Raw genomic sequence first — 16,347 nt, 5'->3', positions numbered from 1 at the left:
CATTTGCCAGCTACTGTGCTAAGCAATTTACACACCAACCGTGGGAGGTAGGTGCTACTATTATCCCCATTCTACGGTTGAGGAATCTGAGTCAGTCAGTATATATTAAATGCCTGCTATGTGCTTTACACATATTATCTCATTTGATTCTCACTATAACCCTAGGAGGTAGGTGCTGTTATTACTCCATTTTACAGTTGGGGAAAATAAGGAAATCAGAAGTTAAGTGGCTTGCCTAGGGTCACATAGCTACCAAGTGTCTGAGGCTGGATTTAGACCCATGTCTTCCTGACTCCAGGTGTCACAGCATTGTATCCTCTGTGCCACCAGCAGCCTCCTCTATCAGAAGGCTGAAGGCCATGAAAGTTTGAATCAGATGGAACTCACTTCTCACTTAGGTGGGCAGGATGATCTGACAACTCCAAAATGCTGAGATTCAATAAAATGGTTTTCCCTGACCTGAAAGTTGATTTATGTGAAACTTGGTAATTGGCAGACTTCAGAAAGAAAAGAATGCAGGTCTTTAGGAGTCAGTGTTTAAAATACTTAACTGAATCACTTGGTTCTATAAAGTTGTTCTAAAAATGCTTTTATGATACTTTGATAATTTGGATTTTGAGCTAAGAATGTAAGACATGGGGAAGGGAAATGCTTTGGGATTGTAATATGTGACCATAAAAGTGTTTTTAAAAACAGATTTTTTTCATAAACAGACATTTCCTATCTCTATTTTCAAATATTAGTGACCAGTACAGTACTTTAAAAAAGCAACCAGGCTTATTATTTTTATTCAAGGCTTGTTTGTGTTTTTTCAACTCCAAACTATTTAGAAATCTTTTCCTGTTTTCTGAAAAAATGTTGCTTTTTTACCCCAGGATTAACAACGTCCAAAAAAGAGGGTGGTTCTGAATCAACATCTTTATTGTCTCCTGGTGAAGGATTGAAAACTGTACCTGGGAAGGAAGGTAACATTAATAATCTGTTTTCAAAATGTTTATGCTTTATTATATTAATCTGGTGTTTGTCACTTTTATCCTACCAGCTCAGTCCCTTACACAGAGCAAACACCATCTCCATCTCTTCTAGTTCATAGTATTATCATTTCCATGGCAAACGCTTGCAATATTTGTTTTTGCTCTGTTTGTGAAATGCATTATTTACAACTGACAGCCACAGTCCACTTAAGAAAGGACATGCATCTTTGTTGTGCTGTAAAGCTGACAGTGTTTTCATATACTTTCTTATTTTGTCCTCATAAAAATCCTATGAATATTCTGATGAGATATAGGGTTGGGTAGCAGTTATTGCCATTTAAAAAAGGAGAATCACATATGAAGATCAAAGCCTTGAAGAGCATAGGTTTTCAGAATCCACATTCAGGACTCTTCACTGCACCCTGCTTCACACCCCATCTCACCCAGTTGTTGGAAAGCCAAGGAGAATGTTTCAGAAGTCAGGGTCAGCTTTGAAAGCTCCTCTTATTGTGTTATCTCTGTACCACCTCTTGATATTCTTCTCTCTTTGTTTCAGCTGTTCCACCTGTATCTATCAGTTCCTCCTCTTCTGTATCCTCCCTGGACAACAAACAGATTCACCATAAGAAATGGAATCCAACCAACAGTAATAAGGAGGCATCGATAAAAAGTTCTTCCATTTCATCGAGAGCTAGTGCTGGTACCTGTGACTTTTTCATCCTGGATTTCTTGGTGTTTTTAAAAAAAAAATTTTAAAAATATTTTTTGGTTGCTCATGGCTCAGTTTTGGTGGACTTAGATTTTTTTAAATGTGTAGCAGGAAATATTGCTGGCTTTTTCTGTTTGAAGAAGAAACTTCCCCCAACTACCCTCTGTTTTTGTGGGCATAGCTGAAAGGACCAGTTGGTGACTGACAGGTGTTTGTATGACATGCACCTGTATAGATGATTGTTTGCTTTGTAGTTGGAAGTGTTGCTTGCAGAACTTGCATATTTTTCAATCTTGACTCTTAGATTCATAGTCACTTGAGAAAAATCTGCTCCTCCTGATTGTTGTGCGTTAGGCTCAGCTTTTGCTTTTTTCCTGTAATCAGTGTCCTTGTCACAGAATAGCATAGGAACTTAGAAGTGGGAGTGGCATCGGAGGACATTTGTGCTGACTGGGCAATTTTTCTATAACCTTTGCACCAAATGATTGTCCAGCCCCTGCTTGTATACTTCCAGTAATGGAGTTCACTGCTTTGTTGGGAAGCATCTTCCATTATCACTGTCATTATTTCATTCCTTAAATGCCTGCTACACATAAGGTATCTGGCTAGAATACAAAGACGAGCTCAAATTAGGCTCCTCTCTCAAGGAATTTACAATTTAATAGAGTAGAGAAGATAATATACAAATACTATGGTACAAGGTAAAAATGTGATTAATGCAAAGGAGAAGGCCAGAAAGAGTACTAAACATCTTCAGCTGTCAGGGTTGGGGGTGGCTGAAAGAGCTATGTTTTAGAAAGCCTCATGGGGAGGGAAGTGGGTGGTGCCTGAGTAGGCCTTTGAAGGACTAATGATAGTAGATCACATTTATGAAGAGCTTTTTAGAGCTTTCCTCATGATAACCTCATGGAGATAGGTGGATAGTAAAGTATTATTATCCCCATTTGACAAATGAGGAAACTGAGGTAAAGAGACTTGCCCATAGCTAGTAAGTATAAGGGCTGGAGGTTGAACTCATTTCTCCTGACTTTGAGTGCAGTGAGTTTTTTCACTTACCATAAGGGCTCCAAAGTCATTAGACTTAATATTGATGGAATTTTCTGGGAAAACAAAGTCTCTGTTAAATTGTTAGGGCGATCTTTTCGGAGAGCAATGTGCAGTAAAAGTTAAGAGACACAATAACTCACACATATAGAGAGTTTTAATGTGTAAAACACATTCCTTACGACAGTTCAGTGAGGCAGGGAGTGAAAACATTCCCCTTTTACAGATGTGGGAAGTGAAGCTGGAATGAAGGGGAGGGCCTTTAAAAGGTGCTGACGGATATGAGTAGGGAGAATCCATTCCAGGCATGGGGAACAGCATGAGCCAAAGGCACAGAGACTGGCTGTGGCAGGAAGATGTGGGAGAACAACACTCCACCCCCACCCCTGCTGCTAGGAATAGGAGACAGCTTGCCGTAGAGTGGGGCGGGGAGGGAGGGCACGTGGAAAGGAACAGCAGGAGATAAAACTAGAAAGTGAGGCAGTAACCAGATGAAGGGGAGAAGCCCAGAACCTTAGAGTTGGTAGGGCAAATAAAATGATCTTCAGATATCATCTAGTCCAACCATATGTGAAGAGTAATTACTCGGGCATCGCTGACTGCCTGTTGACTCACTACCTCCTGGGGTAACTCGAGGACGGTTCTCAGAAATTTTGCCTTGTGTTGAGCAGCTTGGGTCCATTGCTTCTAGTTTTGGCTTCTGGGACCAAGCAGACTTGATCATATTCCCCCTTCCACACAGGAATCCTTCAATTCCTTGAGGATAGATAGCATATTCCCACTAAATTTTGTCTTCTCCAGGCTAAATCTGGTGCCTGAACCCTCCACCTAAACATTTTATGGCATGGTTTATAATCTCCTCACATAACATCCTGTTCTGGCCCCACTGAGGTTTGTTCTAAAACATGACCCTCATTTGAGTGTTCAACACAGCACTCTAGGTGTGATCTAAGTAGGATGGTGGATGGTGGGACTACAGCTTCTTTGTGCTTCTTTTTATGCAACTGAATGTTATCTTAGGTGTTTTTGGCTTTCACATTCTACTGTTGATTTATGTTGATCTGATCCTATACAAAAATACTCAGATCTTTTTCCTTTTAAAAAAAATTATTGATAGCTTTTGGCTTTACATTTAAAATTTCCCCTGTATTCCTCTCCCTTCTCCTCCATGAGAGACATCCTTTATAACAAGTAATTTAAAAAAACCAGGAGAAAAAATAAAACCAATAAGCATATACAAAATATGACAATATATTCAGTATTCCACTTCTGGGAATCCCTCACCTCTTCAAGGGAGTGAATGGGGGGGGTGTTTTCTCATCTATATCTTTTTCATAGAAGTTATTGTCTAGATACACCTCTTATGTCCTCTACTTCTGTGTTTAATTTTTTGAGTTCAAATGTAAGGCTTGTGTAACATATGTGTTAAATTTAATCTTAGTAGATTTAACTCATCTTGCTGGGCTATAAAGGTATTTTTGGATCTGGATTCTATTGTGTCTCATGTTAGCTTACTCAGTTTTGTGTCATCTGCAAATTTGATCGGTGTACAAGTTATTCACTCCTTCAAGTAATTGACAAAGCTGTTAGCACATGGCTGAGGGTGAGATCCTACAGGCCCCCCACTTTATACCACTTATACTGTTTGGGTCTGTTTATTCAGTTCAATTCAAAAACCATGTATACTGTTATCTAGCCTACATCTCTTCAGCTACCATCTGTCTCTTTTGTCTTCTCATCTCCAGGCTAAATATTCCTATTTCCTTTCATTATTCTTCACATGTGGTTTCCACACTCCTTACCATCTTGGTTTCCATCCTTTGTACATGCTCATTTGTCATTGTTCCTCTTAAAATATGGCACCAAGAGTTGAGCACAATTCTCCTAACATGTCTGCCGAGGACAGCTTGTGGTGGTACTCTTATTTCCTGGGATCTGGCACAGGACTTTCATTATTGAAGTGTAGGCTTGTATCAGGTTTTTAAAGAAGTGATGTCTCATCATTTCTCTGCTAATGTCTTATTTGAATGCCTTGTTGTGGCATGGGGCTGCCTCTGAATTTTCCACGGCCGTGTCCACAGACTTCAAGCTCTGGTAAGTCTTACCAGGCTGGAAAGGGGTTGTATACACAGTCTACAGTCTACACCTGTCATTCAAAGACTAGTCTAGAACATTCAGAAAAGTTCATCTCTAGGTTGGCCACAAGATGGTAATTATTTTATCCATAATAACTAGCCAAAAACTATATATTAAGGCGTAGAGGATTGATCAAAGAAGGGAGAAGTGGTACTGCCAAGACCAGGGATTCTAGAGGCATTTATTAGGGTTGTGTTCATTGTCTAACATGTTTATTTCTCTCCAGAACGGGACTGATAATGACTCATTATTTTATTGGCAAAGCAGGGTCTACTACTTCAACTATATCTGTGGGAAATAAGCGGGAAGAAGAAGTTCACATTGGAGACCGAGTGCTGGTGGTAGGCCAGAGGATTGGCACTGTCAGGTTCTTTGGAACAACAAACTTTGCTCCAGGTAGCTTACCTTGATTCATTTTTTTTTTACATGAAAAAGAAATTTAAGAACCTCCCATCTGTGAAACTGAATTACATACAACTTTCTTGGTGGATGATGCAGTAGTAACAAATGTATGTAATGGTGGAGAATCTTCCAATCATTTATCTTTGTTTTGATAATGTTCTCTGCTTTTCCCCAACAGATGTATCTTTCCAGTTATATTTCTCTTAGGCTAATGATAACCTTAGTCTGCATTCTCTGATCATACACTTAGTGTTTGCTGCCAAGGATCATGTTGGGTTAGAGAAATAAGGCTGGGATTATGGTTTTTGCCTGGGATAATCTATAAAATGAATAATTTTCTCTCAGACAATGAAGACTTGACTGTATAACTTTGTTTAGGGTTCCTTGTAGAGAATAGAAAGTCCTATTTTTACAGAAGAGTGACTTTGCTTGATTAAGTTATGCTAAAGCAAACTAAAAGCTTGTGTATACACAACTCATTTAAACATTTATGTGTCCATATATTTATTTCTGGGCTTCTCATAAGGTCAAGGAAAAACATAGACTTAATCTTGTGTTCATGTAAAAGAGACTTTTATTTTGCATTTTTCTATTACTAATACTGTTGTATATTTATTTAATGCTTTAAAGGGCTTTACAAAGCCCTTTCATGTACGATGAATTTTTGTACTTTTCAAATGGAAGCTTAGTACTTCCATGTTGAGTGAAGTTCTGCTGAAAATTTAAAGTGGCAATATTGTCATTTTGACACATGGTGGCATTGCAATATTTCAAAAAGAAAATGCATACTGAAAAATTGATGAGGAATAAACATAATATTCTGTTCCTTTTATCCCTTACTGGCTACCTGTCTGCTTTTGATTGTAGTACCTCAGGTTGATTGTAGGCTAATTTCTTTTGTAGAATTTACTTCTATTTCACAATTCTTCAGGTGATCATTGAGATCAGCTAGTATTTTCATGTTAACAGTTTGCAAATAACAGTTTGCAAAGCTTAGTCATAGATCATTAGAGCTGGAAGGGACTTTAGAGGTCATTAAGTCCATCCCCTTTCATTTCACAAGTAAGAAAACTGAGGTCTAGAAAAGACACACTAGCCTTTCTAGAAAGGATGTTTTCTGCTGAGGCCATGTATCATTGGTATTCTCTTTACTCCTTCTGGAAAGTCCTTTTGGAAGAGTAGTTGAGTGTGGTATTTATAATCAATTAAACATTTATTAATGTCTTCTCTGTGTAAGATAGTGTGATAGGTGATAAGGATACAAAGATAGAAATGGAAAACATCAGTTTTCAGAACAAACAAAGCTTATCAAGCAATGTGATTTCTGGCCTTCAGTATGACTATAAAACCTTGACCTATTCAATATGTTCCATCTTTTTCTGAGCAGTTTTGTCTGTGTCATCTGTGAACCATGTAAACAAGTGATAAGTAGGGACCATCAGCAGAGAGACTGTAGTCTGTAGCCTGCTGAAACATCATGGTGTTGCTTGTCCCTGCTCAGCCCTTTGAAGTTGCACAGGTGCAGGGGTTCTCATGGGAGCAGATCAGGGAGCTGTACTCCATGGCGAGCTCCTAGGGGATTGTATAGACAGGACAAATCTGTGTTAAGAGCACAATGAAATGTAACTTCAGATAATACGGCATAGCTGAGGTGTTAGGGGAGACAGCAGGGGCAGATAGAGTCACCTGGCTTGGAATATGTGGTGGCTTATTTTTGTGAGACATTAAATGGTAGAGCTAAAAACCATGATGGCCCATCTACCCTGCTGTGTAGCTCCATGTTATTGGATAGCTTGTTCATAGGAAAAGAATAGTTTATTCATTAGTCTTTTCACTGCATTCTCAAATGTGGAAAGTTATGTCATCTTTGAACACAGAGAACAACTTACAAATGCTAAAATATCCCCTGAATTACCTTTTCTATTATCTGATTAAATCTTTAAATTGGTCATCTGGGAGAAGACATAGATTTATGAATTTGATAACTTATAATATTGAGGTCTGACATTTATTTGAATTTTATATTTATCATAGCTGGTGATACCCAGATACTATTTCTGTCTAGTCCTCCTTTTATATCTTAAAGTAACTTCACATTTTGGCTCCCTTAGTGTTCTCCTTCTTGAGGTTAGAAGACTTTCCTAGGGTCACACAGCTGGTAAGTTAGCACTCTATCACAGTGCCGCTAGCTGCCCCATGAGAAATCTGCTAATATAAACTTGGGTTTAATTTCCTTCAAGCACTTAAAACCCTTCTGGAAAATTCATAATGTCAAAAGTAAATCCTTTTATTCCCCGAGTTAACCTTACCTTTCCTGTTTTGGATCATTTTAGAAAACAGTTGTTTGCCACCTTGTCTGAATGTTCTTTGTGTACTTGGACTGGAACTGATTTCCTCCTGTGATTCCCTTCTCTGTCACACTTTCCAGCCCCCTAGACATCTTGGTGGCTTTCTCCAGCATCTCATTCCTGTTCTACATGCTCCATCTTAGTTGGGTAGCATGAAACTAGACACAGTAATCAACATTAGAAGATGATAGTGGTTTCTTTTCTTTGTAAGGCTAGCTCCTTGATTTAGCCTTGGGGTTTCAACATCACGCTTGCCTTCTCCACTTTGCTGATCTATTATGGCTCCTGCATACATAGAGCTAGTGCTTGCCAGACATCTATTTCTCAGGTTTATTTTTCCTTCCCTAATGTACCCTGTAGTTATGCTTATTAAATTACATTGTTATTGTTTCTGAGCACTTTGTGCAATGTAGTTTTTATCATTTTAAAATTTAATGCCTATACTCCATGTTACATTTCTGAACATCTTTGGTTGCACTGGACCTAGGACTAATATACTGGTCATGGGGACAGTACAGGTGCTTCATAAACTCTGTGTTCATATTCTAGGAATTTGGTGTGGCATTGAGCTTGAAAAGCCCTATGGCAAGAATGACGGTTCAGTTGGAGGTGTGCAGTACTTTACTTGTCAACCAAGATATGGAATATTTGCTCCCCCAACTAGAGTGCAGAGGTAAAAATGGAATATTTATATAATACATACATACATATATATATATATGTATATATGTGTGTGTGTGTGTGTGTGTGTGTGTGTTTTTTCCAGGTACAGATTTTCTAACTGGTTTTTCCTTCCAGTTAGAGTTTTTCCTTTAATAGTGGGGCATTGGATGCAGTTCATTCCTTCTTCCAAGGAGTTAAGTATTTACCTTCTTTAGAGGGAGGGCTCATGGAAAGCAAAATTTCCTTTTGCTGAGTATTTGCAATTTAAAAAAACATCCTCTCTTCCTCATTTGCATACCCTATGAGTACGTGTAGGCTATTAGATGTAGCATTGCAGCTAAGAACAGTGAGAGCAGCAAGCTTAATCTGTCATGCAAACAAAAGTTAAAATGCTATCTGATTGCTTCAGTCACATCCTAACTGCATTACATTTCCTGCCAGCAGGCACCCCATTCATTCTCTTACAAACCTAATGGAACCAAAGTGGCTTTTTCCTCTGATTCCTTTTGGTCTCAAAAATAGATAGACAGTAGATCTTTGGTGGAAGTGGAGCTTCAAAGATTTTTTTTATGTGTAATAAATTAGCTCACTGTTTTTTGTTAAGATATTACACTTTGAAAATCATCCTAGTTCACTTTGGTTTTAGGAAATCAGTTTACCAGAAGCAAATCCTCTACAAATTCTAGACACCATTATGTGAGATGACTTGTCATATATGCTGATATGCTGAGAGGCATGTTGTCTTGGTACACTTTTCAGTGGAAGGGAAATGGTATAATAATTTCTAAATACAAAATAACATGAATAATGTAAGTACATGCATGTGAGCATATCTTCCAGCCATTATCTAGCTGTGAGCCTCTTCTAGTTCAGATAACCTTTTTTCCAGTAGTATAAATGGATACTGTCAAGATAGGTTCCAGATAAATTATTTCAGATTTTCTTGTGTTTTTTGGTTCCCTTTTTTGGAAACTTGGAAGGCAACTTTCTTTATACTTATACCTTATTTTTTTTAATAGTACTATTTGTTTTAAAATGGTTACTCTTGGTTATTTGGGCAACAAGAACATAAGTTCATTCATTCAACAGATGATTGAGCTGAGTATGATGTATATTGAGCACTGTAGTTTGAGAGGACCTTGTACTGGATATTGATGTATATGCTGATATGCTGGTCGCATATTGTATTAATATTGATAACAATGGCACTTCAGCGTTTACAAAACACTTTACAAATATTGTCTCCACTTATCTTTACAACAACCATGGGAAGTGGGTGCTATTATTATTTTAAATAAAAATTAAGTTGAGACATTTACCTTGTTTTTGTTTCAAAATTATTTGAAGAGATCTCTGAAATGATTTTTATAAATATGTAAGGGAATTCTTGTCCCCAGTGTGTCCCAAAAGTCTTAGTGCAGCTTTAAGCTCTAATAGCTTATATATACCCTCTCCTAAAATTATGAAACTCCAAACCTTTTACTGCCCAATTACTTTCTTTTCTGTTACCCCGATCTCTTTTCTATAAATTTCTTACCTTCCCTTAATTTTTTTTTGCCTTTTAACATTTATGATGACTTTTTTCACTTCATTAATACAATTATAACCAAAGACAGTGTTTTTTTCTGTCTAAATTATAAAACTTTAGATTTAAAACTTTATTAATTGATTAATCTTATTATTTTTGTTGTTTTTTCCTTCCTTTCTGATATTTTGTGATTCACTTCTTATTCAGCTATTGTAATGATGGTGATGACATTTATGCATTGTGTGTGTATGTGTACGCATGTGTAAACTCACCTGTATATGATGGTATCATTAAGATATTATTAGTAATAATCACAAAAGTTGAATTAAATCTCAGAAGAAGGAAAAAAGTCAATAAGAAAGTTAGGTGAGATCATCTGGTTCAGGAAAAGCTTTTTTTAAAATGGTTTTCAGAGTACATCTATGTATATTATCTCATTGGATTCTCAATGAAATTCTGGGAGGAGTGAATTGTCCTTCCTTTATAGCTGAGGATAGCAAGAGGTAGAGAGCTAACAGACTGCCCTCAAGGTTACATGACTTGTAAGTGGCAGAGGCTAAGGGACAACCCAGCTGTTGTTTTCTGTCTGTTGCGTTGTGTTATTTCTCATTTGGTGAGTGACCCTAATTCTCTGTCATTCCTTTCTTCCTCTCTTTGTTATATATATTGTATTCCAAGTCACCTTTTTCCTCTTATGATTTCAACTATTATTTATTGATTAAACACAAATCTCTTTTGTTTCTGACCTTTCTCCTTCTGTTCAGCCCTCTGTTAAAAATAAAGGAAGCCATCTCTAAATGGTCTACTTTTTATACTCTTTATGTTATGTCTCAGTTGTTTGTTGTCATCCCCATGATATTAAGTCCTCACATAGTGCAGTGTTGGGCTGTCCCTTAGCAAATAGAACAGATGTTCTCTGCTGTTGAGGAGTTTAAAATTCAAATGAACTCAAACTTAAGCGACCAAGGCCTTCAGAATAAAAGGTTAGTAAGATTTTGAAGAAAACACGGGAAGATCATTTTCAAATTGGGGACAGCTTGAGGATTGCTTTATGAGAATAGAAATTGATATCACAATGGTTGTCATATTCCCATTGAAAACCAGTATCAAATAAATGAGTTTATCATACATAAATCAGTAGGTTCTTTATTACCATTGAGCACCAGATAGTCGTACTGAGATGTGTGTGTGTCTGTTTTACCAATAGACTAAAAGATACTCTTTCGGAGAAAGCATCAAGTAAACGAAATCATTCTTTTCCAGGTAAGACTAAGAATTTTATTAAAATTAAAAAAAAAAGAAACCTCTAGTTCTGTGTTGCATTACTAACTGCTTCCTCTCCAGGCGTTTTAAGGAAAGAGACATATACAGTTTCCTTGATTCACTTTATGTGTGGAAGCTATTTTATTATCTTCAACTAGCAATTGATGGAGCTTCCAACAGTCAAAAATTGAAAGGTATATCGTTAGGACATCAATGCATGCTTCTTTTTGTGATAATAAAGGCATTAATTTTCTTTGAACGTGTAGAGAATTAGGTGTCTTTAGTGATAAACATTACTTTTTTCTTAGTATATGTACACTTGGAGTTTTGTCTTTAATTTTTTTGGTAGCTTATTAAAACTATTAAATTCAGTAGAAAAATGGTAGCTTTATCACTATATGGAGTGATTTTGTTGTCTTTATGAAATTTTTTTTTAGTATCCAATGTCTTCCAGCAAAATTCAAAAAAAAAACTGACACTCTGGAAAAATGGTTGTCTTATTCTTATATGTATATAGTTTGATTAATAAGGATATAAGAAATCATTTGAATTTTGGATAAAATTTTCTCAAGAAATCTAAGCTATAATTATGTTCCATATATATATATGTGTGCTTTCTCCCTTTGACTCCAGCTTCCAAAGAAACATTTGGTATAATGGAACATCTGCAGAAGTAGAGACAGAATATGGGGTTGAATAAGCCTACAAGTTTGGGGTTGGGTTTTTTTTTTCATTTATTCCACCATTAATTTTCCTACTTAGGTTTTAGACGAAGTTTCAGCACAACTTCTGCATCTTCTCAGAAAGAGATAAACAGAAGAAATGCTTTTGAAAAGTGAGTATCAAGTTATTTAGAAACATAGATAGTTGAGATAAATATGACTTGGAATGTTATGAAAGGACTACTGTTTTATGTCTTATTCTTTGGTGCATTTCTTAACATTTAGGAGCAAATGTGTAATGCTTGCATTAATAGTGAAATGCTTATAAAAAACTTTTAATGTTTTGACATCACATATATGTGTGTGTTTGTGTGTATATTTATATACATATATGTCTGTGTATCTATCATTTTCTCTTTTTGAAGGCTACAGATTCTGTGAAAAGGAGTTGATGTTTTGTGTTACGATTGAATTGGGTGGATTCTCCTCTCTCCCAATCAATTCTGCTTTAGTAACTAATTTAGAAATTTTGATTTAGTATTTTCCATGTTGAATGCAAACATAAGTATATCAAAGGAATTTAAGACTGCTTTGCCTAGATGAAACGCTATTTTGTTATTTGGTATAACCTAGATACCCTGGAATATTCTGCTTTAAGTGTTTCTCTGAACAGAGAATTTCTTCTCTTATACTTATCTCAGTCCCTCTACCTTCCCTAGATCTACTTCGTTCTCAGTAGCCCTTTTTTCCATTTAGATTTGAACTTTTTTTTTAGAGGAAAGGTAAGTGTTTTATTCTGTAGGCACAAACTTACAGGTATGTGATAGAGCTGTCATGTCTCATCTCCATATACTATTTACAGAGAAAAATTCACAGTTTGAGAAGAGAAACTAAGTGCATCTTTGATATTTAATGTGTTCTTCTAGCCTAACTGAACAATTATTCTTATTGGGTACAATAATTTAATTTTTTTGAAATAATCTATAGAGTGCCTACAAGAAGCTTATCACAGTAGTCTTTTAAAAATATATTTTTAATATTCTTTTCTTTTTTAAATTTTGAGTTCCAGATCCTGTCCTTCCCTTCTCCCTAGCACTGACAGTGTTCTTTTGATATTTTGTTGTTCAGTTGTTTCAGTTACATCTGACTCTTCATGACCCCATTTAGAGGGGCAAAGATACTGGAGTGGTTTACTATTTTCTTCTCCAGCTCATTTTATAGAAGAGGAAACTGAGGCAAACAGTTGAATGACTTGCCTCAGGGTCACACAGCTAGTAAGTGTCTGAGGCCAGATTTGAACTCATAAAGATGAGTCTTCCTGAGTTCAGGCCTGGTGCTCTATCCACTGCACCACCTAGCTGCCTTTCTTTAAATATAAAGATGCCTATTGTTACCTCACCATTACTCCTGACCCCTGCAGAAATAATGGATATTTTTGTAAACAATAGTTAGCAAGTAGTCTCTGCAAAATGATAGTTTGGTGATATTTCTTGGTGACGGTATTAGTGCTGCCATCAGGCCTTGTGAGTGAAATTTTGAATCTAAAGTTAGACTGGGTAAGCCAGAAGAGATTACATTTTCCACAATTAAAAACATGCAGATATATTTTCATACTAAGTTATGGATTTTCATGCCAAGATTTTAATTGTTAAAAAAAATATTGGACCTAAAAATTATGTTTGCCACTAAAAATCAATGTAAAAATTGCATGGTCATTGTTGCTAAGTACTTATATATGTATTATGTACATTTTTTAACCCCGAATAGATCAAAAAGTGCTTTACTTCGTCGAAGCTGGAGCAGTACTCCAGCTGCCGGAGGCGTGGAAGGAGCTGTGAAACTGCAGCAGGGCTCTCAGGTTCTGCTCACCAGCTCTAATGAAATGGCCGTTATTAGGTATGTGGGCCCCACTGACTTTGCCCCAGGCACCTGGCTTGGACTTGAACTCAAAGGTGCCAGGGGAAAGAATGATGGTTCAGTGGGGGACAAACGTTATTTCACCTGTAAGCCAAACCATGGAGTTTTGGTTCGGCCAAGCAGAGTGACCTATCGGGGGATTAATGGGTCAAAGCTTGTGGATGATGACTGCTGAACTTCAGGACCTCTAGTGTATTAAATATGTAGGGACTGTGTCACATTAGAGGCTCCAATACATAGTGAGTGCATGGGAAATGGCTGATTTACTTAGCTGTTAATGAACATTTTGATAACACGACTATATTCATAGTATCATTAAGACAATTTACAGATTAACTTTTACACAAAAGGAGTATGAAATTTTTAAGAATCATGAATCTCTTAAGATCATTTAAAGAGAACTTATTTTTTAAAGCTTTTAGATCTCAGTATGGTTCTGGGATGCCATAAAATTATGCCATTAGGAGACCAATTGACGTGTTCTGTTGTTTGTTCTGTCTTACTTTGTCATATGTGATTGGATTATTGTTGTTAAAAAGTCTTGGGCAGCATATTACTTTGATAATTCCTTTAGCTGTTCAAAGTGTTTTGGGAATTGTTATCCCTTTCTGCGCTTTCACCAGTAAGGGCTAAGAAATGGCTATAGGTGACTGATTGTGAAAACATCCATTCCCTCTCTGATCCTCCAAAGAAATCCCACTCTGAAGATGTGCAATCTAGAATTTTAAGACTGGAAATGATCTCATGATTTGTCTAGGCCATTCCTTTTAGTTTATGTATGAGGAAACTGAGGCGTAGAAACATGAAGCAATTTCCCCATGGGCTTACAGCTGGTAGCAAAGTAGGGAGTACAAAGCAGGCCTCCTGACGTCCAGTCTTGTGCCATCTGCACCATCCGTACTGCAGGGATCCTTGGCATTCTTCTGAATCACTTATCAAGATTTGCTGACAAAGCATCACATAGAGAGTCCGCTCCTGTTTTAAATACTACCTTATTGCTGCATAAAAGATCACATTTGGAAGAAGCACTTTTAAAACTTGATGCACTTTGATTTCTGTGGAAAGCTTCTCCTCACTGCATCTTGAAGCCCTTTGCCATTTTTTTTCTGCTGGATATGAAAAAACCAACCAACCACTTATTTTTAAATGCACTTAAAAGCAAAGAGCAGTTTGAGACATCCTAGGCTTACATATAGAGAGCAATGTGGTTTACCACACAATTTTCCTCACCCATAAATAGAAATAAATATTGCACAGATAGCCGAGGTCTGTGAAGGTACATGTTCATTCAAGTGTTTCTTCATTTCTTTATATTTCTCTTTGTGGTGTTGCTCCTAAGGCAGCCATGACATTTGCCTTAGTTGGTTTTGGATTTTCCCAGCTGTTGCAAAGCACAAGTATTTGAGCTTTGGCTAAATGCTACACAAATTCAGCAGGGGAGCCTGTTTTCATTCTGTGGCTTGTGCCCATCTTCATGTTTAAGCTTTGTAATAGAATAACATTGCAAGGAATTTGTGTTACGTCTGTGTCTGGATGTTTGTGTCCCATAAATGTAAAAGATTTATATTTTATTGTAGATATTTAGATTTGAAGAGACTACAAAAATAGTAAAACGGTTTACTTTATAAGATTTAAAATTATCTTTAACAATGGAACTGCCTTTGCACTTAGAAAGAAATAACATGTTCAGATATTTTGCAATATACTATTTTTAAACTGAATTCTGCTGCTCTGCTGCTCTTTTGAAAAAAGTGTGGTATTTCAAATACTGCTAGACCTATTTTCCTGAAATACATTTACAAAACAAGGCTGTAATACACTGCCTTTTAATCAAGGAATATTTTTACTGACTAAGAAAATGAATGTACTGTGATTTTGAATGTAAACTTATTTTATTATACTGTTTCCTAAAAACTCTGTTTATTTATACCTTGAGATGTATGTGGATACACTGAACTTTTACAAAGTCCAAAATGTTTCCTGTTGTACATCAGAGCCCTATAAATTAAAATCTGTTATATTGATGTTGACAATGATTTGCTTTTAGGGAAACCATAAACCACTATTTTTTCTTCTCTTGCAACCTTTATTTTCTTTCATGCATATATTATGTGAATAGAGAACATTATTAAATCCATACAAATTTATACATTCATGCATAAATACATGAAAACAGATTTTTTCATCTTTAGCTTATTAAATGTCAGTCTACTCATACTGAATTGTAGCTTCTTAAACATAAATAAAATGGGAAACCATTGTGTTTTGGAATAGTGTCTTATGATGTACTCTTTCTATTATTCTTTTCTTCTCCTATAACCCAGGATATTAGTGTGTATCATCACTTTCATTAAAAAAAAATAACCAAAACATTTCATAAAGAATTTGGGGTGGTTGTCTTTACTAACTAGGCTTTCCTGCGTGCTTGACTCTTTTCATAAACTTTTCAAAAATGAGCATACATTGTCTAGTACAGCAAGGTTGGTTAAACAAACCACCCACTGCAGAAAGGGTTTTAATAGGTAGAATGTTATTTCACAGACACTAGCTAGAAACACAGAAGATTGTCTTTTTGCTTCTTTTATACACATGCAAAGAAAAGAGTTTCAGTTATTAGTGTTACAAATTTACGTGGAAAAACTCATACGCATGGGCCTATCAGGCTGATAACTACATTTTTAGATTTTATTATTCATGTTTC

At 36.3% G+C, this 16,347-nt stretch overlaps 1 protein-coding gene across 11 annotated transcripts in view; it reads left to right on the top strand.

Moving 5' to 3' along the window:
- Positions 1-16,347, top strand: part of CLIP4 (CAP-Gly domain containing linker protein family member 4) — a 133,637-nt gene that overhangs the window by 93,560 nt on the left and 23,730 nt on the right. For 6 of the 11 annotated variants that reach the window (XM_020983756.2, XM_020983761.2, XM_078149782.1 and 3 more), the window contains 7 exons: positions 876-965; positions 1,531-1,674; positions 5,128-5,259; positions 8,163-8,286; positions 11,012-11,067; positions 11,830-11,902; positions 13,497-15,917. In XM_020983756.2, coding sequence (XP_020839415.1) covers positions 876-965; positions 1,531-1,674; positions 5,128-5,259; positions 8,163-8,286; positions 11,012-11,067; positions 11,830-11,902; positions 13,497-13,821 — 944 coding nt within the window. In that variant the 3' untranslated portion in view covers positions 13,822-15,917. Of the gene's footprint in view, positions 1-875; positions 966-1,530; positions 1,675-5,127; positions 5,260-8,162; positions 8,287-11,011; positions 11,068-11,829; positions 11,903-13,496; positions 15,918-16,347 lie in introns of those variants that run through there. The other 5 variants (XR_002323918.2, XM_020983763.2, XM_020983764.2 and 2 more) reach the window with 2 other exon arrangements.

This window comes from Phascolarctos cinereus, unplaced genomic scaffold, assembly GCF_003287225.1.
Source record: "Phascolarctos cinereus isolate Bilbo 61053 unplaced genomic scaffold, phaCin_HiC Scaffold_2;HRSCAF=192, whole genome shotgun sequence".
Classification (NCBI taxonomy): domain Eukaryota; kingdom Metazoa; phylum Chordata; class Mammalia; order Diprotodontia; family Phascolarctidae; genus Phascolarctos; species Phascolarctos cinereus.
Note: the sequence above shows the minus strand (reverse complement) of the source record. Positions and strands in the feature narration are given on the sequence as shown.